Source organism: Pristis pectinata, chromosome 1 (assembly GCF_009764475.1).
Source record: "Pristis pectinata isolate sPriPec2 chromosome 1, sPriPec2.1.pri, whole genome shotgun sequence".
In the NCBI taxonomy this organism is placed as follows: Eukaryota; Metazoa; Chordata; class Chondrichthyes; order Rhinopristiformes; family Pristidae; genus Pristis; species Pristis pectinata.
Genome location: NC_067405.1, coordinates 117,613,919 through 117,640,804, shown reverse-complemented (window position 1 = coordinate 117,640,804; position 26,886 = coordinate 117,613,919). Strand labels below are relative to the sequence as shown.

General features: G+C 40.6%; 1 protein-coding gene across 8 annotated transcripts in view; it reads left to right on the top strand.

Annotated features, from left to right (window-relative positions):
- The window catches only part of inf2 (inverted formin 2), an 80,153-nt gene that overhangs the window by 17,373 nt on the left and 35,894 nt on the right, over nt 1–26,886 (top strand). For 7 of the 8 annotated variants that reach the window (XM_052018131.1, XM_052018123.1, XM_052018115.1 and 4 more), the window contains exons 2-4: nt 15,343–15,758; nt 20,663–20,778; nt 25,749–25,908. In XM_052018131.1, coding sequence (XP_051874091.1) covers nt 15,365–15,758; nt 20,663–20,778; nt 25,749–25,908 — 670 coding nt within the window. In that variant the 5' untranslated portion in view covers nt 15,343–15,364. Of the gene's footprint in view, nt 1–7,280; nt 7,441–15,342; nt 15,759–20,662; nt 20,779–25,748; nt 25,909–26,886 lie in introns of those variants that run through there. The other variant, XM_052018088.1, reaches the window with a different exon arrangement.

The following is a 26,886-nucleotide window of genomic DNA, read 5'->3' as shown; positions in this document are numbered from 1 at the left end:
ACCTAACATCCGTGCTACCGGTGAACTTTCTGGGGTGAGCATAATTCAGTGCGATTCCCGACTGTGGCTCAAAGCCCATATTGGGGAGAGAAGAACATGACCATTTGAGCCTTTGGACAGCTGCAGCAAAGGAGCAGAGGGCTGAACTCTGCTGTGCAAATGCAGAGGGCAAAGTTTCATTGAAGCAGTGATTTTTGCTCAGTCAGGGAGTGAAGTCACTCACCAATTGCAATCCTGAAGTGGGGCAGGGTGTGGGGAGGGGGGTGGAATTTGTACTTTTCATGCTTTCCTGCCCACTGTTGTAATGCTGGACATCAGTTACATACTGTGTGCCTTACATCTAGTGTTGCCATGTGATGGAAACTGTGTCTGATGCTGTCACTGCCCACAATGACTTCAATGGCCAGAGTGGCCACTGGCACAAAGTCAGCAGAATAGGTTGATTTCCCACAACTGTCTGCTCCACAGCAGGGTGGGAGGAAATGGCATCTCGAAGATTGAAAATAATTTTGTGGGCATTTAATAAAAATTTCTAGAGCCCTTTAATTCAAGTGGTATTCCAATGACTGTAAATTATTCTTAGAGTTATAGTGTCATTCAGCACAGAAACAGGCTCTTCAGCTCGCCCTGTTCATGTCCCCATCAAGTATCCATCTACATTAATCCCATTTACCAGCCCTTGGTCTGTATCTTTCTAAGACTTGGTGATTCACAAGAGATTCTGCAGATGCTGGAATCTGGAGCAACGCACACAAAATGCCAGAGGAACTCAGCAGGTCAGGCAGCATCTATGGAGGGAAATAAACAGTCGACGTTTCAGGTTGAGACTCATCATCAGGACAGCCTTGGTGATTCATGTGCTTATCTAAATATTTGTCAAATATTATGAGAGTCTCTTCCTCCACCAGCCTTTGAGGCAGTGCATTCCAAAGTCCAATCATAAATTCCTTAAAATTCTGCTCCAAAAATATAATGGAATATACTTAGACCATAGATCTTTTATAACAGATCTGACGTGAGCTTATCTCTTTCCTTTTTCAGTTAGTTTTCTTGGCTTTGATCAATTCCTTAAGATTTTTTTCCTCATTTTAAACTGGGAGACAACAACACTGAAGGGCAGCAAACTAACATTCACGCACAGCTGAATTCTTTACCATAGTTCTACCTGGAGGGAAAAGGTATGAAGAGATGAAGTTTTGAATCCCCTTGACAGTAGCAAGTCTGTACCTGCCAAACTATTATCCACATTTTAAGTTTTGCAACCTCACAGACATAAGGTAAAAACCTTATAGGGAATGAGAACAATGTGCAGTTCTGATACTTGCTGCCATCCAATTTTCCCTGTGCAGGCACTGACAGTATCTTCCCCACCCTTCCCCACCCCAAAGGCCAGACGTTCACGGAACACATTCTCCCCCAGGATGAGGGTCCTCACCCAGTGAGCCTGGATTCTCAGTGATGGCCACCCCACCCCCGTCTTCCACTGCTTTCACTGCCCATGGGAATTAAGGCAGATCTCACCAGTGTCGATCCACTACCACCAAGGACAGCAGAAGTCGGCCTCACCGTCGACTGGGGAGGGTTGGGCAATGGGGAAGAGGGAGAGGGAAGAGGAAAACAGAGAAGGGATGCAGAGAGAAGGGTAGGTGGAGGCAGGAGACGAGGGAAATAGGGAGGTGGGATGAGAGGGAGGGAGAGGATTTTGTCAACTTCTACAATCCCCAGGGTGCCAGTTTAAAGTAATCCTACAATCTCTATTGCACATCATCAGATAAAACATCCTGAGGGGTGCCAGGAGGTCGACAAAAATGGCTTATGTATCTGAGCCTCTCTCTATTGGTGAGGTTCCTTTCTTATGTTCTCTTATGGTTTCATCTGGAGCAGGCACCAGTTCATTCCTGCCCTCAATTTTAACAATATTGTCTGCCTTAAAAGAACATCTCCATCTCTTCTACATAAGTACAGGGACCTTATCAAATCCCAAGGCTCCTGACATAGTTGGACTGGTGCTACCATCTTGCATGATTACTGCTTTAGCAATTACAACATTTAACTTGACAATCTCAAACTCTGGTCTGTAATTTGCTTGTGTTGTGTCTTAACTCCAGTCCCATTGCTTCTATCTTACATGTTGAAATTACTGTGACTCACCTCACCACAAGTATGCCTTTAGTGACTTCACTACATCAGGCAGTTTCAATTCATTTCAATTCTTCCTTGTCGCCAGTGTGGAGTATATATCCTTGTGAGTTCTTACATGCAGAGTGTGCAGAAATGCACAGTAAACGTGGGAAACTCTACAAGGTGTGTTGAAGTTATTCTAGGTTCCTTTCAGACTGGACACAACAGTACACAAATGAACAAATACATCACACTGAGTTTACACTATTTATATAAACCACGATGTAATTTTACATCAATAGCTTTTGAGTCATGCTTAAATTTCTCAAGGGTTAGATATTTTTCTAAATGGATTGAAGACTCTTACGTATAAATTGGGCTCCTAAGCGGTTAATGAGTATGCAAGCCACCCACCTTGTTTTTTTCAGCAAGATTGTTGTCTGGACTGGAAGTTCTGGATGGAGAATGCATCGCTTCACAGAAAGAATTCAACACAAAATTGTCAGGCTTGGTTGGTAAATGCTGGCGCTAGACTTTTGCATGATTTGAAGTTCACAGCATGCAGGTCACCATTCATCACTCTTGATTTTAAATCTAGATTTTGATAAAAATCATACAATAGCATGGCACTTATGCACATTTCAGCAGGAAGCAAGGAGGTTTTGCCTTTCTAATACCATATTTATTTTTACCACAGCAACATTTTATTTGAAACCAGGGATCAAATATCCCCACTTAGCAGAGAATATAGAACATAGAACATAGAACAGTACAGCACAATACAGGCCCTTCGGCCCACCATGTTGTGCCGACCTTTAAACCTCGCCGAAGACTATCTAACCCCTTCCTCCCACATATCCCTCTGTTTCAAATTCCTCCATATGCTTATCTAGCAACCTCTTGAATTTGACCAATGTACCTGCCTCCACCACTGCCCCAGGCAGCGCGTTCCATGCCCCAACCATTCTCTGGGTAAAAAACCCTTCCTCTGATATCTCCCTTGAACTTCCCACCCATTACTTTAAAGCCATGCCCTCTTGTATTGAGCATTGGTGCCCTGGGAAAGAGGCGCTGGCTGTCCACTCTTTCTATTCCTCTTAATATTTTGTACACCTCTATCATGTCTCCTCTCATCCTCCTTCTCTCCAAAGAGTAAAGCCCTAGCTCTCTTAGTCTCCCCTCATAATGCATACCCTCTAAACCAGACAGCATCCTGGTAAATCTCCTCTGCACCCTTTCCAACGCTTCCACATCCTTCCTATAATGAGGCGACCAGAACTGGACACAGTACTCTAAGTGTGGTCTAACCAGTTTTATAAAGCTGCATCATTACCTCGCATCTCTTAAACTCGATCCCACGACTTATGAATGTTAACATCCCATGGGCTTTCTAACTACCCTATCCACCTGTGAGGCAACTTTCAGTGATCTGTGGATATGGACCCCCAGATCCCTCTGCTCCTCCACACTACCCAGAATCCTGCCATTAACTTTGTATTTTGCTTTGGAGTTTGTCCTTCCAAAGTGTACCACCTCACACTTCTCAGGATTGAACTCCATCTGCCACTTCTCAGCCCAGCTCTGCATCCTATCAATGTCCCTCTGCAATCTTCGACAATCCTCTACACCATCCACAACACCACCAACCTTTGTGTCGTCTGCAAACCTGCCAACCCACCCTTCTACCCCCTCATCCAAGTCATGAATACAAATCACGAATATTATTTCCTTCCTCAGATTAGGGAACAAAGAGATACTTTTAAAAATGTGAGAAACATGTGCTCAGTGGAACACCATTCCCAATGTTAGAGGTAAAGGAAAAATACCACTTATAATGGTTATAAACTCCACCTCCTCTTGATGTGAATTGAAGGTTAGTATAGGTCTTAAAGTGCACTTTCAACTAGCATTAAAAGAATACAATCTGCATCAGAGGGAGACTTCAGTTGAATGCTAAACTTCATTTATTAACTCCTGAGTGGCATCTCAATTCCTGAGTACTGGCAGAAGGGCTGAAATTCTTCAGGATATGCACTAACCTCTCACCCTGGCATTGACAGAAGTCCATTGGCACCACCCAAAAAAATTAGGAGAGTGTTAAATAACCCCTTCCCCATGGTGAAACATGACAATAAATGGCAGCCACATATAAATTTGGTACTTTCTCACTGGACCACGAACATCAGTAGTTCAGCCTCAGAGGACAGCAGCAGTTGGCATCACAATGTGCTTGGAGGCATAATTCAAGCTAATAATTCTGCTTCTCCAGTCAGCAACTTATGTATTTGGCAGGTATTAGGAAGAAGCACTAAACAGCATGGAGGTCAGTGAAAAAGGCAATGAGGTTCAAAGTTGAAGATTCATTGCAACATATGCACCTCCTCTTGGCTGGATTCAGAATTATACTGGCCTTAGAAAAGTCTGACCATAGCAGAATCAGATTGTATACTCCAGGAGGGTCTAAACATTTGTCTTCATTAGCAGCATAGATGTTGAAGTGCTTGTTAAATGTCTTGGAGTGATTCTCATCCTAGACAGTTTTCATGCTCATGGTTTGCACAGAGAAGAGACAGAACTACAGCACGAGTCCCAATTCTCAGTCTATACTCCCACAAGTCCAGACCTCTGCTGTAAATGGAAAAAAATTACCTCTTGTGCTCTCACTAATGTTCTGGCATAAACAGACTTAGGCATTTCAATTTTGGGTTTGTCCACCAATAGCAGAACTGTTCTAAAAACAGCTATTTCCATACCTCCAGGACAACAACATTCAAGCCACTGGTGAAGTTCCCAAAGACTGGAAGGTGGCTAATGTTGTTCCGTTCTTTAAGCAGGGTAGCAAGCACAAGCCAGGGAACTACAGGTCAGTCAGGCTGATGTCAGCAGTGGGGAAGTTACTGGACGGAATTCTGAGGGACAGGATCTTCCAGCATTTGGATAGACAGAGTCTGATTGGGGGAGTCAGCATGGCTTTGTGTGCGGAAATTCATGACAAACCTTTTAGAGTTTTTTGAAGAGGTAACAAGAAAGGTAAATGAGGGTAGGGTAGTAGAAGTTGTCTATTTGGACTTTAGCAAGGCCTCTGACAAGGTCCCGCATGGCAGGCTGGTCTGGAAGGTTAGGTCCCATGGAATCCTGGGAGAGCTGGTTAGATGGATTCAAGATTGGCTCAGAGGTAGGAAACAGAGGGTGGTTGTGGAAGGTTATTTCTCGGAATGGAGGCCGGTGATAGAAGGTGTGCCGCAAGGGTGAGTGTTGGGACCTTTGTTATTCGTTATTTATATAAATGATTTGGATGCAAATGCACAAAGTTTGATCAATAAGTTTGCGGATGACACGAAATTAGGAGGTGTTGTTGATAGTGAAGAAAGTTATCGTAGATCACAGGGGGATCTTGATCAGTTTAGGAAGTGGGCCAAGGACTGGCAAATGGGTTTCAATACAGATAAGAGTGAGGCGATGCATCTTGGAAAGTCAAACCAGCGTAGGACTTGTACTATGAATGGTAGGGCACTAGGGAGTGTAATGGAAGAGAGGGACCTAGGAGTACAAGTGCACAGTTCATTAAAAGCAGCATCACAGGTAGACAGGGTGGTTAAAAAGGCAGTTAGCACGCTGGCCTTCAGTCAGGGCATTGAGTATAGGAGTTGGGAGATTATGTTGCAGTTGTATAAGCCGTTGGTGAGGCCACACTTAGAGTACTGTGTACAGTTTTGATTACCTGTTATAGGAAGGATGTGGTTAAACTGGAGAGAGTGCAGAAAAGATTTACGAGGATGTTGCCAGGACTAGAGGGCCTGAGTGATAAGGAGAAATTGACCAGGCTAGGTCTTTATTCCTTGGAGCAGAGGAGAATGAGGGGCAAACCTATAGAAATTTAAAATTATGAGAGGCATAGATAAGGTAGGCGGTAACAGTCCTTTCCCCAGGGTAGGGGAGTCCAAAACTAGGGGGTGTAGATTTAGGATGAGAGGGGAAGGATTTAAAAGGGACCCAAGGGGCAACTTTTTCACACAGAGGGTGGTGAGCATATGGAACGAGCTGCCAGAGGAAGTGGCTGAGGCAGGTACAATAGAATCATTTAAGAAGTACTTGGATAGGTACATGGAGGGGCAGAGCTTAGAGGGATATGTGCTGAACACAGGAAATTGGGACTAGCTGGGTGGGCACCATGGTTGGCATGGACTTGTTGGACCGAAGGGCCTGTATCCGCGCTGTATTACTCTATGACTCCAAAGAGCACTAACAAGCAAGTAAGAAAAATACAGAGGTGCTTGGACTTGGAGTTGATGATCATAAGCATTTGGCAAGCCTTAAAGATTCCCTATTTACTGGCATCGATGTTATCTCCACTGATTAACATTGTCTGTTCTGTTGATCCCACTAAGTAGGAAAGCATTTGTGTCTAGCAAAGCTGTTAACAGTTGTCTGCCTTGCTCTGCTGCTACAAGGTAGGCCTGACTTTCTCAGAATTAGATCCACTTTGATTTTTTTGACTAACCTGCTACACAGTAAATCTGCCTGAAAATAGAAGTTCCACAAACGTTCACCAACACCTACTATACATACACACACACATGCGCGTGCACACACACACACACACAAATATGAAGGAGGAATAATTCCTTAAATCACTTCACCACAGAATTTAAAAACGAAATTTGCACCAAAATGTGATGTTGATTTATATTTCGTGTGGCCATCAGATCTTTTGTGATTCCTCGTATCAGGTAAAGTACATGATTCATTTTGTCTGAACTTTTTAAGCAAAATATTAAATGCATCTTCCACTTTAGAAAAAAGGATTAATAAAATTTTAAAAACTAAGCATCTGTGACAAAGTTGAAAAATTTGCCCTCACACTGGCTGAAGCTAAATTCACTGCAAAATGGTTTCTACTTTATGCGTTATTTTATTATTTTCATGTGACCTGATGCATATTATTCAACTAGCTTTCTAAAATAACAACAGTCAGATGTATAATAGAAGCACTTATGGGTTTTTGGCTAAAACTCCCTTATAGCAGAAAAGAATTAGTCATTGATGCTGGCAACAGTTCTGCTGTGATTAGCAATTCAATCTCTGAAATCTGCTGCAGAGGCACAGTGCAAGGGTTTCCAGTACCTCAGTCACAGAGGCTCAGTACAGATGCCTGTACAGCCAAGCACCATCTTCATGAAGAATTTCAGTTGAGAGGCCCAAGCAAGCAGGCTACTTTTAAAAGTTTGGTGCCATAAAAGGAATTCATTGCAAAAGCAAGTGATATTTTAAGAGAGGATAACAGCTAATTCTTTTCCAGAGGGCATGTGCAACTGCTGGGTAAGTTTTTTTTCCATACTGTATTTGTATTCAACAATCAGGAAATAGCTTTCCAGAATGAGTAAAACTTTCCAGTCATGGAGTTTCAATCAACGGAGTAATTTGTGATGATGTATGCAGGATTAATGCTGTAATTCCTCTGTCATTTCAAAACTAGTAACTACCTTAAAGTTTGGGAGAGCATTAATGTAATGGAAATGTGTTTTTATTTCAAGGTCTTGAACGTTAATATTAAGGATTTAATCACTATGAATTAGTTGATGTATTCTCTACATAGATTGCTGTTTGCCCAGACACACGACAGAACTGTTAGGGCATAGTTAATTCTAGTAAACGGGTATTACTTCATGATCTTTACAATCACATACCTCTTGAGTTTCTCACCAAGATATCTTCCTGGATTTGTTCTCCCAGCCTCTGCAATTTCTCACCCTCAGTGATTTCAACCACTGTCTCAATTCACCAGGTTCATCCTCCTCTGAATTTACTGCCCTCCTATTCTTCTTCAGTCCAGCCACCCTCTTGACTTTGTTGCCTCGTGTCCTTGTTACTGTCATTGTGAGAGTGACAGCTTTCTGAGTACTACCATGGATCTGTATTCCTCTCAACACAATGGCCCACTGAGTCTACCTCAAGATATAACTCTCCTCCCAAAGTCACATAAAACTGCATTTCCAAATGCCCAACTTTCCAACCTTAATGAAGAAGATTATCGTAGATTACAGGGGGGTCTTGATCAGTTGGGGAAGTGGGCCAAGGAGTGGCAAATGGATTTCAATACAGATAAGTGTGAGGTGATGTATTTTGGAAAGTCAGACTGGCGTAGAACTTGTACTATGAATGTTAGGGCACTAGGGAGTGTAATGGAACAGAGGGACCTAGGAGTACAAGTGCACAGTTTGTTTAAAGTGGCATCACAGGTAGGCAGGGCGGTGAAAAAGGCATTTAGCACGCTGGCCTTCATCACTCAGGGCACTGAGTATAGGAGTTGGGACATTATGTTGCAGTTGTATAAATCAATGGTGAGGCCACACTTGGAGTACCGTGCAAGTTTTTGTCACCCCGTTATAGGAAAGACGTGGTTAAACTGGAAGAAGTGCAGAAAAGATATGGAATGAGCTGCCAGAGGAAGCGGTTGAGGCAGGTACAATAGTATCATTTAAGGAGGACTTGGATAGGTACATGCAGAAGTGGGGCTTAGAGGGATATGGGGCAAACATAGGAAATTGGGACTAGCTGGGTGGGCACTATGGTCGGCATGGACTCATTGGGCCGAAGGGCCTGTATCCATGCTGCATTGCTCCATATAGTCTTTGGATTGCAGCTTATAAATCTGTTCAATTATATCTTCGCCTATGTGACTGTGACCATGGTAAATTATCCCTCCTCCATCTCCTTAACCATCTCTAGCCTTGGAGTTGGTGGACAACACAACTTCCTCCAGCATCTCTCTACTGCTGCCTACCTGTTTGCATTCTTTTCTATTCTGCCCTGGCTAGATAAGCGCCTGCAATGGCTTCTCATTCTGGTCCCACATGCTTGCTTCTAGACTCCCTCAGGGATCGATCCCTACACCCACCCCCACCTTATTTCTTATCCTCATGTTCTTCTTTATCATCATCACCACTACCACCAATTACCAGTTCTGCATCATTACCATCTCTCTCAGGCCCTCCATCATCCCCAACTTGTTGAACAACTTGGCAGATATCCAATATTCATGTACCAGCCAGTGACTTTATCTCTTTCCCTGGCAACTGCCTCAATCTTTCTATCTCCCTACCCCCTCTCTTCTTTTGAAACACACCTTAAAACCTCTTTGACCTAGTTTTTTTTTGGTAATCTGTTATGTGGCATAATGTCAGATTCTGTTTGGTAACGCTTGCAATCAACTGGTTTATCTACCCAACAGTGCCCTTGCTAAAGTGACAGATTGAGGGGGATTTTATCTGCCAAAATGGGTGGGTTGAGATGTAAAACAGTCTGAACCCCAACCCACTGCCAAGCCTCACAATTATGGTTCTAATGGAGGTGGAATAGTGAGCCGTCAACCAATATGATAGCTGGAGGTGTTTTGATCATTTAAATGATGAGGCTCCATTAGCAGTGATAATCTACAGACAGAAAGATACAAGAGCATGAGGAATAGCAAGCAGGAATAGACCATACAAGCCTCAACCTGCTCCACCATTCAATAAACATTCCTCTGATTCATATATTGTCCAGAAAACTATTAGTCTCAGTCCTGAATATCATCAACATCTGAGTACCCAGAGAGTAAAGGTAGATTTAACACTGGTTAGGCAGGATTTCACAAATTTTTTGGAAATTTGTGGCTTTTGGCTAAGGAGAGGGTGATACTACTGAACCCAAGGGCTGTGGCCTTTCTCCTTACCAGCTGGGGGTAGTTCACCATGCCATCATCAGTCCCCCAACCTGTCTCCAATCCCCCCTCTTCATATGATGATCTCTCCTGTTTGGGTTCCATGTCTTGCTCTGATCATAGTTTATAATCTCTCCGCTGCTTTGGGTCACAGTCTTCAGTCAACCTTGGCCTCTGATTTCCACATTTCTGTGTGAACCCTATAACTCTGATTCTTTGAGTTAAAAAAAGGTTTGATCACATTCTTTAATATCAACTACTCTTTGGGATAGAAAACTCCAAAAATTCATAAGGCATTGTGAAGAAGTTGCTGTGCATCCCAGTCCAAACCAATGACCCTTTATGCTGTATTAATGTTACCTGGTCCTAAGCAGGGAAAGACAGCATCAATGCAGCTGGAGTGTCAAACATACTCCGCTAGAATTTAATATGATTAGAAGAGGGGAAAAAATGGTTCATGTTGGATTAATTTTATTTACTTTATTGTCAATTTACTTCAGTAAATTTAGTAAATAATCCCTTTATTTACTTTATTGTCAAATATTGTTCCATTGTACTTTAATGATAAAGCAAGTATGTTGCTTGTCTCCAATCCTTAGGTAAATCCTATTGCTGCCACCACTAAAATTATTCCCTGTTATTGTTGATGACTTGTTAAGCTTGTTATAGATATATGCATTATATTATTAGATAGAGAAGTTAATGCACAAAGGCCAAATTTCTTCCTTTTATCTAGTGGAAATAGCTCAGATGAAATATTAACCAGCTGTAATGGGAGGAGAATGGTTTGTTAATAATTGGTACTGGATTACAAGGAAGGCTGTACACAAGGAAGATAACATTGACAATATTAAACTTACACAGATAACATTACTATTCATTGCTACAAGTCCTTCTCCATCTACAAGTAAAAGATGGGTGAGGCTGCAGTTGTTTCTAAATCTGGTCAGTCCTACCACAAGTTTGGCAAGCAGCTGGTACGATTTCAGGAATCTATATCATATAGCCATGGAAATAAATTACAGCATCATGGTAACATTTACCAGAGAATACTTTGAGAAGCTTTCATCTTTTATTAAATTACACATCTTCACTACTTTGGATAAAATCCAAGACCTGTCAAGATTATTTTATTTCAAACTACCTTGCACATAAACTAATGAACCATTGTATATTAGATATTTATTCTAGTGTTTAACCTAATTGACTCTAGTTCTCATCTCTGTACGTTAACAATCCTGTAAACACATTCAAAAACAGAAGAGCTTAGAGTAGGCTCTACCATTTAATAAGATCATGGCTGACCATTCACTGCAATGCCACTTTCCTTAACAAACTCTATAGCCCTTGGTTTCTTTAATATCCAAAAATGTCTTGAATCAAGCAACTGAGCCTCAAAACCTCATGGGAGTGAATTCAAAACATTTATGACCTTTTGGGTGAAGACATTTCTCCTCATCTCTGTCCTGAATGCCAATCCATTAGTGGGAGGCTGTGACCTTTGACTCTAGATACCTCGCCACGTAGGTGAATCATCCCTGCATCTACCCTGTAAAACTCCCTTAGAATGTTGCTTCTTTTAGTAAGATCACCTCTCATTCTTCTGCACTCTAAAGAATACAAGCCCAATGTACTTCACCCTCCTCTTTGGATAAATCTGCTATCCCAGGAGTTAATTTGGTGAACTTTTTTTGCAGTCCCTCTATCAAATTTTTTTAAAAAATTTTTTAAATTTTATTCACAGCGTGGTAACAGGCCCTTCCAGCCCAACGAGTCCGCGCTGCCCATTTTAAACCCAAATTAACCTACCCGTACGTCTTTGCAATGTGGTAGGAAACCGGAGCACCCGGAGGAAACCCACGCAGACATGGGAGAACGTACGAACTCCTTACAGACAGCAACGAGAATCAAACCCTGATCGCTGGCGTTGTAATAGCGTCACGCTAACCGCTACGCTACCGTGCCGCCATATCGCAAGTATTTTCTTCCTTAAGTAGGGAGATGATACATTATTCCAGATGCTGTCTTACTGGAGTGCAATTTAGTTTCAAAAGTGACGATCGATTTGGAAAAGAAAGGACACCCCGGCCCCCAGGCCAGAGAAGAGATCCTTAAGTATCTTGAACATGAGAAAGACTTCATTATAGAAAGGATGTGGAAGCTTTAGAGAGGGTGCAGAGGAGATTTACCAGGATGTTGCCTGGATTGGAGCACATGTTTTATGAGGATAGGTTGAGTGAGCTAGGGCTTTTCTCTTCGGAGAGAAGGAGAATGAGAAGTGACTTGATAGAGGTGTACAAGATGATAAGAGGCATAGATCGAGTGGACAGTCAAGACCTTTTCCCAGGGTGACAATGGCTAACACAAGGGGACATAATTTTAAGGTGATTGGAGGAAAGTGTAAGGGGGATATCAGGGGTAAGTTTTTTTTTACACAGAGAGTGGTGGGTGCGGCACTGCTGGCAGAGGTTGTGGGGGCAGATACATTAGGGACACTTAAGAGACTCTTAGATAGACACATGAATGATAGTAAAATAGGGGCTATGTGGGAGGGAAGGGTTAGATAGATCTTAGAGCAGGATAAAATGTTGGCACAACATTGTGGGCCGAAGGGCCTGTACTGTGCTGTAGTGTTCTATGTTCTATAAATACAACTTCCTTTTTTGTTGGCAGATAAATTCCTATTTGTCGAGTCTTAGCTTGTATACAACTGATCTAAGTGACCGCATATTGTATAACCTGTTGGGTAGTTATTGCATAGAATTTACAATGCAGAAACCATTCACCCCAACCCACTCATGCAGCTGTTTATGGTTCAGTCACACTGACTTCCATCCTTCTCCATCCAACCCTTCGTACCTTTCCTTCATTGTAACCCTCCGTACCCATTCTTAATAAAGGAAACTTTTTAAAATTCTACTACTGATATAGAGTATTAACAGTGGATAAGGGAATGTCTCAAATATGAAATGCTATATAAATGATTTAAACTAATATTACCTACATTGACTGCTAGAATTATGTCATGTCATAAATGCCAGCCTTTTAAAAAATTGATTTTGCATTTCATCATGAGGTAGATTTAATACTGGATTGAATTTAGCAATCCCAGGAGGTTCCTCTACACATAGGGAGAGTTTTCCCTGCTGCACCACTGCTGTATTTCTGACCTGAACTCCCTTTAACGTCCCACTGGGAGCATGGACATGCTGAATTTAACCTCCAGTCCCTGAAATTAGTTTCCTCACTCCACCATTCTGCTGAGCTACGAATTCTGGCCTTGGCAGAGACACCCTCACTTGTGCATGAATGAAAAGCACGACCAAACCAGGGCTCAGCAATCTATTCCAAGTCTAAAGAGCAGGAAACTATGAAATTAAACTGTGAAGGAACTACATCCTGATTCACCGACATGACCATTTCCTGAATTAGAAAGCTGTTTTTTAGATCAATCGGATTACAACTAGTGCTGTTCTTGTACTCGTATTCTACCCAAGAGCTTAAATGAGAAAGAGGTAAAACCCATGGGTGGACCATGATGCTGTGTATCCACCCACGGGTCCATTTTTATGTGCTCCATTTGTGTGAAGCCTTGCAACAGCTTAAAGAGTAATCTGCAATTCATGTTTGAAAAGAGTGAGCCTTGTTACTCATCTTTGTTTTAAGAATTCTATTTTTACTGAATCCTGGATGTCTTCCGTTTATGTGCAATTATTTATTTAAAGGGCCCTAATATGAGATTCCTTCTGACAGAAAGTTAAATATAAACCACAGCCAGTGCATTAGGGAAATTCCACAGTTCACTGTAGATTAATTTAAGATGCCCCGAGTTAAAGCCAGCTACTCAAAGCTCTTGTGAGCACAGTGGAGAAAGAAGCTGTTGCTCATTGGTAGGAAACCTCTCCCCCCATCGATGAAACACACTCAACATTGAACAATAAAGCTGCTGTGCTGCTGTGGGTGACCTTCCTCCAGCTTGTCTGACTTCACTTCAGTAAAAAACTGCTCAGTCTTTCTCTCTGAGCTCATTAATCAGAAATCAACAAAATAGCAGATTTATCATGGAAACAGTCGTAGATACAGTGCAGAAACAGGCTCTTCAGCCTGCAGAGTAAGTGCCCACCATTTACGCTAAACCTACATTTAGCAGTTAGCATAATGCTTTACAGTGCCAGCAACCCGGGTTCAAATCCAGCCACTGTCTGTAAGGAGCTTGTATGTTCTCCCCGTGTCTGCGTGGGTTTCCTCCGGGTGCTCCGGTTTCCTCCCACATTCCAAAGACGTACGGGTTAGGAAGTTGTGGGCATGCTATGTTGGCACCAAAAGCGTGATGACACTTGCAGGCTGTCCCCAGAACACTCCACGCAAAAGATGTATTTCACTGTGTGTTTCGATGTACATGTGACTAATAAAGATATTTTATCTTATTTTATAATCCCACGTTTTTTATTCTCCCTATTTTCTCATCAACTCTCCCCGGATTCTACCACTCACATACACACGGGGCAATTTACAGTGACTGATTAACCCACCAACCAACACCATGTTTGGATGTGGAAGAAACTGGAGCACCTGGAGAAAACCCACACAGTCATAGGGAGAATGTGCAAACTCCACACAGGCAGCACCTGAGGTCAGGATTGAACCCAGGGCTCTGGTGCGGTGAGGCAGCAGCTCTACTGGTGGCACCACTTTGTTGCCTAGCTCACTATTTTCATTCTATCTGCCAAAACTCAGAATCACACAAAAGAAAATATTCCTCTCATCTCCCATTTTTCTTTCCTGTTTTTACACAGCATATTATCACCATTACGATTCTGCTGTGAAAATTATCTGAAAGGATTTGCACTCTTGAATCTGATTTTAAGTGAGCTCTTCTGATATTCTGCAAGAGTGCCACATTGAAAGTAAAATCTGATGGTGTTAGAACAAAATAGGATTAGTGTAGTCTTATTGTAAATGGGCACTTAACGGTCAGCACAGACTTGGAAGGCCAAAGGCCCTGTTTCCATGGTCCACAACTATAACTCTAAAATAATAATAATATAGAACCAGAAGTCATCAGCCCAAAAATGAGAATCAGGCTTTTCTGGAGAAAAATTACGAAACACTGAGATGTGCAAAAGGTGACAGAGGTTTGGAATTCTCTTCCAGAATTGTTGATTTTAAATCTGTCACTGATAGATTTTGTTCACCAAAGTTATTAAGGAATATGAAAGAAGGACAGGTATATAGGATTAGATCACAGATCAGCCATGCCCTCAGTAGAGAGGATTGTTGGGCTAAATGGCCTACCTATGCTGTCTCTATGTTGTTTTTGTACTAACTTGCATCTCACAGCATGAAGAAATGGGGTTATTTTAAAAGTCCAACTTACAACAGGAATGCTCTTTTGCTACTGGTGCAGACTTGTGCTGAAGTGCAATCACGCCAGTGATACTGCAAGCTGATGTTGGATTTGATCAGATTTCAAAACTCAAAACATCATTTTAACAAACTCTTTGCATTCGATTTCACAGGTGAACCAAGGACAGAATTAATATGGCTGCAAAGCAGGAAAATAAACTGAAGAAATGGGCTCTCGTGAAGGAGAAAGTCACTTCCCCTGACGCAGACAATACCGAAGCCAACCTGGAAAATGCTGAGCCTGAGCTCTGTATCCGTTGGCTACAGATCCCAACTGTTGTGAATTACTCAGGCCTAAAGAAGCGACTGGAAAACAGCGATAATGGCTGGATGGTACAATTCCTGGAGCTCGGTGGCCTTGATTTACTGCTGGAGGCCCTGGATAGATTGTCCGGCAGAGGTGTGGCAAAGATAACCGATGCACTCTTGCAACTCACCTGTGTGAAATGTGTACGGGCCGTGATGAACTCTTCAAAAGGCATTGACTACATTATAAATAATGCAGGTTATGTCCGGAAACTTTCCCAAGGTATGGAATAAAATGTTTCAGTGGAGCTTTAATACACTGTTTAATGTTTCAACTGTTTATGTGCCAGGTTTATCCTCAGCAAACCAATAAATCTCACTGGAAATGGAAACAAAAATTAACATAAGAAATAAATGAAGTTCTCCAAATAATCATTTTCAGGTGTATGAGAATGGATTATAAACTCTGCAACGCAATAGAAGTTATCAATAATGAAAAAATCAATTTTGTTTACATTTGACTGAAATTGAAATCATCAAAAAATAATGAGTTACCATAACCTACGCTACATCACCGAAAATTTGCAGCCAATGGTAAAGCAATAGTTCTTTCCACTGTCCTGAAAGCAAATTACCCAAAAGGATCTAGCTATCACTGTGGCAAAAATCTCTTCTTTTACCAATGCCTACTCCAATCAGTCATCAGTCCAACACAATTACTGTGCACAAACAACTGAGATATCATCATCTGGCTGAGCAGCCAATGACATTAAAGAAGTCTAAGTCACCACACACCAGGAAGCAGAAGGCACAACCCTCAAATTAATTTTATAAACCTGAAACAAATTAAAGATCGGAACACATGCACGATTAAAGAAAAAGCTGAAACATCATACACTTCTGAAAATAAAATGCATTAATTTTTTTTTCTTTTTTGAAATATTTATGTATGGAAATTACAATACACATATATAAAATTAGATTTTTAAAGGAAGGCAGTTTGCTAAGTAGAGACATAGTGAACCAATTGTTTAATAATTTTTAGTTCAGCAAACTGAAATTACAGTGATGTTTTCATTAAGTAATTATCTGAATCACTAGTAAAAATAATCCAGGATTTTGCATTGTATTCCACTCAGCTAAAATAATTAGTTTTTATTCCAACTAAAAGGCTACTTCATTCCCCTTTCTATTCACTGAAGACCCTATGTCAACAACATTCTAGAAAAACACTGAGAGTACTGGTAGATTGGCAATAGTGCTGCCTTAACATTTATTCATAACTTCAGCTTTTTTTATTTATAATAATGACAAATATTGCTTTGCAAGAGAAAAATGAGTTTGCAAGGGAGAACCAAAAGAAAGACAATGCTCCTTTTATAATTTAACATGACCCTATGTTTTAGAATGGATGTGACTCAGTAAATCAGCATTACTATTAGCTTAAATCTGGAAACAATGCCTCTGAGTTTAAAGTACTTCACTGTACCAGCATGACTACATATTGAGTGGAACGAAAAACAAACCACTGTCAACATCCTCTCCCAGGCCAACAACCAGTTTTGAGGCCCTAGTTATCATCAGCCAGCTCCAATGGGCAGGCCATGTTGGTTGCACACCCATCAGAGTCCCAAAACAGATGGTCTTTCATGGGAAGAGATAACCAGGTGGGAAGAAGAAAAGATTCAAGGATATGATCAAAGAGCTGAAGAGTCTGCAGTTCCCACATTGACCTCATGAACAACCTCACACCCCTCAATGCTGGAATGAAGCAAGTCATGCTTGATTCTGAGGTATGACAGGGAAGAGAAGAGGAAGAATAAGAGTTGTATTCACACTTAACTATCTTGCTTTTGCTTGAACTATACAGACTCTGGTTTATCCAAGCAATATAATCAATCATTCCTTATGATAAAGCATAACAACAATTTACAACATCCCATCTTTAACCTAGTATCATTTTTCTCTTGGAGATGATTTAGAAGAAATTCAGAGGTTTTAATTTTTCATTTACAGACATGGGTCAGTGCAATACAGCGAGACATGTATCCGTCTTCATCAGTAGTTTCCATAATCCTTCACAGTAATCTCCAGCATCCTCCTTATCTTGTAAAGCAACATAGTTTGAATCAAGTACAATCTCTGTTGCACATATAATACATCAAAAGTGTTTTAAATAGAAGCAACAAGCTGCCAAAAATCACACACAGTCATAGACTGATTACAGCACAGAAGGAAGCCATTCAACCCATCATGTCCATACCAGCTCTCTACCAGAGCAACTCTCCAGCTCCACAACCCAGCCCTTTACCTGTAGCCTTGTAGATCTTTCTTTACTATATATTTATCCAGTTTCCTCCTGAAGCTCACAATGGAACCAGCCTCCTCCATGTCTGCAGGTAGGGTGTTCCAGTTTCCATCACAACCTACATAAAGAAGTTTTTCCTCATGAAATAATTAATACTCTTCACTTTTATTTTATACCTGTGACCTTTGGTCCTTGACCCTGGCACCAATGGGAATGTCCTTCCATTATCCACTCAGACAAGGCTCTTTCATTATTTTATGTACTTCTATCAGATCTCCCTTTGGCCTCCTCTTTTCTAAAGGAATCATTCCCAGCCTCTCTAATCCATCCTTGTAACTATCAATGCTCATTCCAGGAACCATTCTTGTAAATCTTCTCTGGACCCTTTCTCGTGCCCCCACATTCACCCCAAAATGAGAGGAGCAGAATTGAACACAATACTCTAGTTAAGACCACACTAATGTTTTAAAATGTTCAACATGACTTTCCTGCTATTATACTCTGTACCTTTATTGATAAAGCCCAGAATTTTGTGTGCCTTATTGACCACTGTCTCAACCTGCTCTGTTGCTTTCGATGACTGGTGCACCCATACCCACAGGTCCCTCTGCTCCTTTACACTACATTGCCTCTCCTCATTCTTCCTACCAAGATGCATAAAGGTACAGAGTATAATTCATATGCATGCATCTGCCCATTCCACCAGCCTGTTTATATCCTGCTGCCCATCTTCTATGTAGTTCACACTAATGTCAAGCTTTGGGTCATTCACAAATATAGAAATTGTGTCTTGCACCCTAAAACCAAGGTCATTAACATGGATCAAAAAAAGCAATGGCCCAGACAATGATCCCTGGGGTCCATCACTATTACTTACACGCAGTCTGAAAAACTTCAAGGCAACCCTTTGTTGTCTGTAACTTAGCCAACTTTGTCTCTATAGTAAAACACAATTTATCCTTAACATTCTGGCTTGATTTAATTACTCCATTTTCCTCCAGAAGACTACTAATCCTTCCCCAGATGGATATTTCTAAAAGCATTGAGGTTAATCTGACTGGCTGGGTTAGTTGCTGGGTTTATCCTTACTCACCATTTTTGAACAAGGGAGTAAAATTTGCCACTCTCCAGTCCTCTGGCACCATCCCTGTATCCAAAGAACCATACAAGATTATGGTCAGTGCCCCCACCAGTTCCTCTCATACTTTCCTCAAAATCCCAGGATGCATCCCACCTGCTCTCCCAACACTTCCAATGCTATCAACTTTTGGCATGTCTAATATCTCAGTGATCTCCTCCTGGACAACTACTTCAGTAGCATACTCTTCACTGATGAAGATGAACACAAAGTATTCATTTAGTACCTTAAGAGTGCCCTCAGCATCATGAGTAAGTTTTCAAGACCAAAGACAAGATATAAGAAAGAAAGTTGCTTTTAAATGTAATATAATTTGATTAACTGTCCTCCTGGAGGATGAAAATCTTTTCCTTGAGAGCTAATTTTTTCTAAGATTTTAGAGGAAGACATAAAAGACTTCAATAGGAGAAATCCACTCACTATCCTTTACAGCATCATGCACATGCAGCAATATTTATATTAAACAGTTCTTCTCTGATGCTCATTTACTCACATCATGAACTATCCATTCTGGAATATATTTACAAGAGCATTAAATAGCAAAGTATCCCAACACATGAAAGATTTTCATCTACTTTAAAAAAAAACACATTTCTCCACCTTACTGGTCAATAATGATCTGGGTTTAGCAGTCAGCAACAAAGTGACAGTACTAAGTGACAAGCAGAACAGACCACAAGAAACAGGATCTGGCCACATGTCCAGTTGAACCTGGACTTCCTTTTCACTTGACTCTGTCAGATCTCCCCGCTCAATGATTTTCTACCTGTTGCACATATCCTTTGATCTCTCTGGATTCCAAAATCTCTCAGTGTCAATATTCAGTGCCGGAACATCTGCAGTGCTTTGGGGCAGAGAATTACAAGGGAATCACAATCTTCTGGGTGAAGAAATTACTCCTGACCTTGGTCCTTATCCTGAGGCAACACCTATGGTCTTCCAGTCAAGGGCAACAATCTTTCAGTGACAAGGATAGAGCACTGTCACTAGCATGGATTTTCCAATCCCAATCTCAACTGCAAACAGGTATGAACTATCTGGCATTTAACAGGCTGAGCAACCAACTTCTTTGAAGAATTCTCAGAAACCATTCATGAAGTAAAAACTGTAATTTTTAAACCAACTTTATGAAATTTTGCAGAATGATAAATGCATGAATTTACAAAAGCTAAAATATTATAAACTAACTAAAAACAGTTATTTATTTTTAAATTGTAATTTTGAGGTAGTTATCTCACTGGAGACATCACACAGAAAATTGGTGATTCAAGGCCTGAGATATGGTTCAGCAAAATAAATTATATCTTCATAGTCCATGAAAGAAATCAGCTAGATCTGAAGCAAGAAGGCAGGGTATTGCAGTGAGAGTAGTTAGCATAAAGTTTCAGTCTCATCAATTTACTGGTTTCCCTCTGAAAGACTTCACTGGCTCACCATGTAATGGAGAGGTTATCAGAGAGTAGCAATGTCTGGATTTCTGGACTTAACCATGCATGTGAAGACTCAGAATTTTCTGTCAGTTTTATGATAAAAACTGACAGCTTTGCTATCATTAGACCACACAATCTGGGCCATTAAGTTCTGATCAAATTTAGTTTAATGGTTAGAAGTGAGATTTGTATTTAAGATGTCGCAAAAAATAGCAAGAACAAGCATATTTATAACTATAAGGTTTTGCTGCCTCAGGTAAAATTTTGCTTTCATCCAAAATAATAATAATAATAAAAATTTTGATTTGCAGCTTTGGATACAGCGAACATCACAGTAAAGAAACAAGTCTTCGAGCTGTTAGCAGCGCTATCCATCTACTCCTCAGAAGGCCACAATCTGGCTTTGGATGCACTGGAAAACTACAAGGCAAGTGTAAAGCTATTGTTCAAAACATATCATGACATTTGATGATATAAACATGTTAAAAATGCAGTTATCAGTAACATGACCCTCCTGCTAAACCACTGGACTTTCTCCGACAGGATAGAAAAGCAGTATTTTGTAATTCTGTCAATGACTGTGAGACCTGTAAGGATCACAGAGAGAAAAAAACTACAAGAATCACATTTAAAATACAGAAGTCCAACACAAATTACTGCTTAAATAAAAATACCATCTGTATTCATTATTCACTTTTGCAAATGATACAGGGTGCAAGATTTTGCAACTAAAATGGAAAATGCTGAAGATATTCAGCAGATCAGGCAACATATGTGTGGTGAGAAACAGAGTCCATGTATCAGGTCAATAATCTGCATCAGAATATGAAAAGTGAGGGGAATAAAGAAAGTTTTAAATTGCAGAGAGTAGGAGGGGGAAGGGGGACAAAGGGATTCTCTGTGAGAGGCTGGAGACCAGGTTGTTCAGGTGACACAATTGCTTTCTGTGGCATCTGGTAAATCACAGCTGATCTGTCCAGAAGAGTGTAAATCAAGGGAGAGGAATGATGATCATTCGAGAACAAAAAACATGCCAGAACCGTGAGATGCAGAACACAGTAATTGTTGGAAAAATGGAATAAAAGAGAATGCTGGAAAGACCCAGCAAATCAGGTAGCATCTGTGAAAAGAGAAAAATTGTGTTAATGTTACAGGTGGATTTCAGGACTGGCCAGTTCTGACACAAGAGCTGGCTCTCTGAATTTTTTTATTTCAACACTGAATCTTGAGGGCTGCAAATATGCCTAAATGTAAGATGAGATGTTATTTCTCAAGCTTAATGTTGGGCTTTGTTGAAACAGAGCAGGAGGCCAAAGACAGAAGTCAGAATAGGAGTGGGATGGAGAATTAAAGCTCAGCATCACCTTTATGAACTGAATAGTGGCCACCCAACCTATATTTGGTTTCTCCAGTGTAGAAGAGACCACATTGGGAGCACCAAATGCAACACATTAGATTGGAAGAAGTGAAATTGAATCCCTGCTTCACCTAGAAGGACCATTTGGGTCCCTGAATGGTGGGAAGGGATGAAGTAAAAGGCAGACATTGCATCACCTATATTTGCAAAAGTGCCATGAGAAGGGGAGTGGTTGGTGGAGATAGAAGGGCAAACAAGGGAGCTGCAGAAAGAATGGTCCTTTTGGAATGCTGAAACGGTGGGGAGGGGAAGATGTGTCAGGTGGTGGAATCCTGAAGGTGCCAGAAATTATGGTAAATGGTCCAGAGAACATGGAGATTGGTAGGGTGGAAGGTGAGAGCACGGGAAACTCTAAACATGCTTTGGGTGAGGACAGCCGTATGAGAAAGAGAGGAGATGTGGCTGAGTGTTCTGCCAGCTATGGTAGAGGGGAAGTCATAGTTCAGGAAAAACAGGAAACAATGGGGTGAAAAGTATCATCAGAACAGATACAACAGAGCTAGAGAAACTGGGAGAATGGAACGGAGTCTTTAGAAGATGCAGGGTTTGAGGAGGTGTCATCGAGATAGCTGTGGGAGCCTATGAGCTTGTACTCATTATATATTGCTAACATTTTCTGAGAGAGGTAGAGATGTCAAGAAACAGAAGATAAGAGACAGATATGGAACACATGAAGCTCTTGAAGTGACAGAAAAGAAAGTGAGAATTCTGTATGAGTGCAGGAACTGATTGAGTATCTGTACATGGAAGAAGTGAAGGCTCCCACATCATCCTGGTGTGGGAAGGAGGGCAAGGATATTACATATGTGTTGGTGAGGCTGCATTTGGAATAGTGTTCAGTTTTGGTCACTCTGCTATGGGAAAGATGCCATTGAGCTGGAAAGAGTACAGAAAAGACTTACGAGGATGTTGCCAGGACTCAAGGGACAGAGTTATCAAGAGAGGTTGAGCAGGCTAGGAGTTTATTCATTGGAACATAGGAGAATGAGCGGTGATTTTGTAGGGATGTATAACATCATGAGGGGCACAGATAGGGTCAATGCACAGTCTTTTTCACAGGCTTAGGGGATCAAGAACTAGAGGGTATAGGTTTAAGTTAAAAGGACAGAGAATTATTATGAACATGAGGGGCAACATTTTCACTCAGTGGGTGATCTGTATATGTAATAAGCTGCCAGAGGAAGTGATTGAGACAGGTACCTTAATGACATTTAAAAGACTCTTGGACAGGTACATGGATAGGAAAAGTTTAGAGGAATATGGGCGAAACACTGGTAAATGGAACTAGCTTAGATGGGCATCTTGGTTGGCATGGACCAGTTAGGCCAAAGGGCCTCCTTCCATGTTGGGTGACTCTATGACTCCAATAGCCTGAAACAGCAACTCTACCCTTACAGTCCTGCTTGTAGAACTTGGGGAGGAGTTAAAAGTGAGCTTTATGGAGTTGAGGAACTATCAGACTTGAGGCTGTGGAAACTAGAGAAACAAAGGACTGCAGATGCTGGAATCTAGATGAAAAACACTATAGTGCTGGAGGAACTCAGCAGGCCAGGCAGCATCCATGGAGAAAAGCAAGCAATCAACATTTCGGGTCAAGACCCTTCTTCCTGAACCAAGGCTCAATGGGACTACCAGATGGGTACCGTGACTTTATTGAATTAAAGGCAAGGTCCCAATTTAATCAAGATTGACCAGCACTCAACAACATCATAAGGTTATACGTTGTGATCCCAATATTAGATTCAAAGTCTCAGAAGTTAACAGATTTACTGGATTTCTTCAATCAATTTACCCCACCCATCCTTAACCCAATTTTCTCAGTTCTTCTCTTTTCCATGATGTGGACTGGTAAACTCCAAGGTTAATCATGAATTTAATTCATTCTTTTGGTTGTCCATTTACGGAGGCAAGTCAGATCCCTTCTAGTTCTGGCTCTGAGCCTAGAACAACAACACCTCTTCCCTCACATCTTGTATGCACACAATACCCAGTCCTGGTCCTCACGAGGTTTAGTAAAGAACAAACTGCTGGAGGAACTCAGCTGCTTGACACACAGCATTCCTTCAGCAGTTTGTTTCTTGCTCCAGATTCCAGCATCTGCAGTCTCTTCTGTCTCCTCCCAATGGTTAATTGTTCTATTGTGATTTAACCATTAGAGTTTCCTGTCATTTGTTTATCAATACAGCAAAGACTTCCGGCTTAGTTACACATCCAAGAATGTTATAGAGGGACAGGACACACCTGACAAAATTAGCCAGATGTATCTTCCATTTAGAATTCCATTTTTTTTAATGTAGCTTCCTGTGCATTCAATAACTGTTTGAATTCCACAAAATAAAATCTTGCACTTACTCAATGCAAGTTAACATCCATTCACAGCTGTAACAAAAGTACAATGTAACGCTGCTGCATATTTATATTGTGCAAGGCAAAATGGAAAAGATGATCTTAAATTGTTTTGATACATATGTTTTAAAAAGGCTGAAACTAAGCATTCTATATTTACCAATTTAATCACATTGATTATGCAACCTATTACAGTATTAATTGATGGACTGAAACCCCTTTTCTGCTTTAATTCTCCTTCCTCCCAGTTACACTTCCTCCAGAGAGACGAACTGTGATGAACAAGCCTTTACCTCCCTCTCCTAGCCAGCACTCCACCACTTGTGTCATTCAGTTTCTTGTGGTCTCCACTTATCAGAGATTCCCTCTGTTCCCTCCCCTTTGTCTGCAGCTTGTGTTATTTCTAAAATTTCTCAGTTCAGATGAAAGGCCATCAATCTGACACATACGCTCTGTTTCTTGCTCCACACATTCTGCCTGATCTACTATTTCTAGCAGTTTCTCTTTTATTTCACAACACACTACTACACTAGAAATAGTACAAACATGCTAGAAAAGTAATTTTCCCAAAATGAACAGTCCCAGCCTGTCCAACTTCTTGCTATAACTCAGTCCCTCAAGTCCTGGCAACATTCTTGTTTAGTTTGTTTTGTTTATTCAATGAAAATTCAGAATTTGTGTTTGTTAATTTCACGGGAATTTCCTCATCCAAGTAAATTACCTTTACTAGATAATGAACTCAATACATAAAGAATTCCCTGGATCTATTTCATAAATCAGAGTTGCTACCCAGAGAAAAATGACGTATACAATGTCCTTTTACCTTACAATAACCTCAAGAGAGCCAAGTGATACACTTCCTCATTCCCACGATAAACTTAGTGCCTTTAGATCATTCTTTTCCCTCATTTATTTTCACAACCAGTACTCTGGCCTTGCCATCTCATGTGTTCAACCTATTCTCAAAGCTGTGATTAAAGACAAGGGCTGACACAGTTCCCTTGCCCACGTTTACTTAGGTTAGGATATTCAAGATGCCAGCTGTTTAGGCTTTGGCCTTATATTTGCCGCTTGTCCTAAACTCCTTACTCTTGTAACTCCTGATCATTCCTCCATTTACAACCTCCATAACTGCTCTCCTTAAGCAAGTCCTGCATACAAACTCCATCCTCCATTTGATCCATAGAGCACAATTGGATATGTTCCTTCCATGAAAACCTTCCCCATTCCAGGATTATCCTGGAGAACAAAGATAACCACTAAGTTAGTTCCTGGAGCAATTATGTCCTTCTCTACACTTAGCTTTGACAACAAACATAAGAATCTCTTTACATTTAAATTTGATGAAATTCAGCTATCTCTGTTGCTTCCCACTATCCCAAGTCAACCTTCCCTTCCAGCATGCACTCCTGTATCCACATCTTTCTTTCCTCCCTCAGGCTCTACTAAGCTCACTTTGACCACATGATCAATCCCCAGCAGTCTTGGCACCATTTCTACTAAATTAGTTAAAATGAATTTCCCTTCCCTACTTCCATGTAATGGTAAATAGATCCCACTCATCACTTACTGTTCCCCAGGAATTAACAGCAACATTTAAACTTACTGATTTTCCTTGCTTTTTTTTATGATAGACTGTGAAAAGACAACAATATCGATTTAGTGTAATTATGAATGAACTCCAGACTACTGATAATGTTCCATATATGACAATACTGCTGAGTGTCATCAACGCCATCATTTTAGGATGTGAGGAACTGATACCTCGTACGCAACTGCGGAATGAATTCATAGGTAAATGTTCCTTATTTAATTCAACTGCTTACTATCCAGCCCACCCTGTGCTTTGGGATTTCCCAAATCTTAGAAAGCCACTATAATAATTTGCATACACAATATTTTCCTTAAACATAAGGACCACCAATGCTCTACAGTAGAAAGCACAGTTGCTTCCAGACCTTGGATAGAACACCTTTGGTAAAACATACAAAGAAATACCAATTCAAAGAAATATCAATCACTGTAAAGGATTCCCTCTTTTGTTTTGAAAGGTATTCAATGATTCCACACACCACAGCTGTGTCCTGGTTAAGTGGTTCAATAACTACTGAAGAAGTGTTGGCAGATTATTGGAACAGATTATTAATCCCAGGAATGTCAATTGTAATTGTCTCAATGTCTATTCATTCTTAGAAAGTAGATATTTCAAACCATTATCAACTCTTGCTTGAATTTAATACAATCATTTATATGTTCATAAGGCTGTGAGATATCTGAGAGAATACTGTTCCACCTGACATTGATTATGCTTAATATATTTGATAAACAATATAATATTTGAGTGCATGGGACTTATAAAGGAACATCTAGTTGCTACAATTAGTACACCCTTCTATTAATTTCTATAAAATCAAAACCTTTTCTATGTAGTTGTCACTTAAATCAAGCAGCTGCCGTGGATTAAGCAATTATGCCCCAAATAGTTTTCATTAGTATTCTGATCAAGTTGCTTTAGATTCTGAGCAATACCACACTTGATTCATGCTCTTTCATTGGCAATTCTCCTTAAAGTGGCACATTCTTAGTTCATATAGGTTATATTTCAAAACTGCAAAATATAAGTCAAAACTATTCTTTAACATTGGAAAAATGAATAAACAAAATGGAATATGATGCTAATTTCATTACGGCTGCCTTAAAATCCATTAACATAAGACAAGAGAAATAATGCCACTTTAAATGTTGTGAAAAAACAAACATTTGCATAAATAA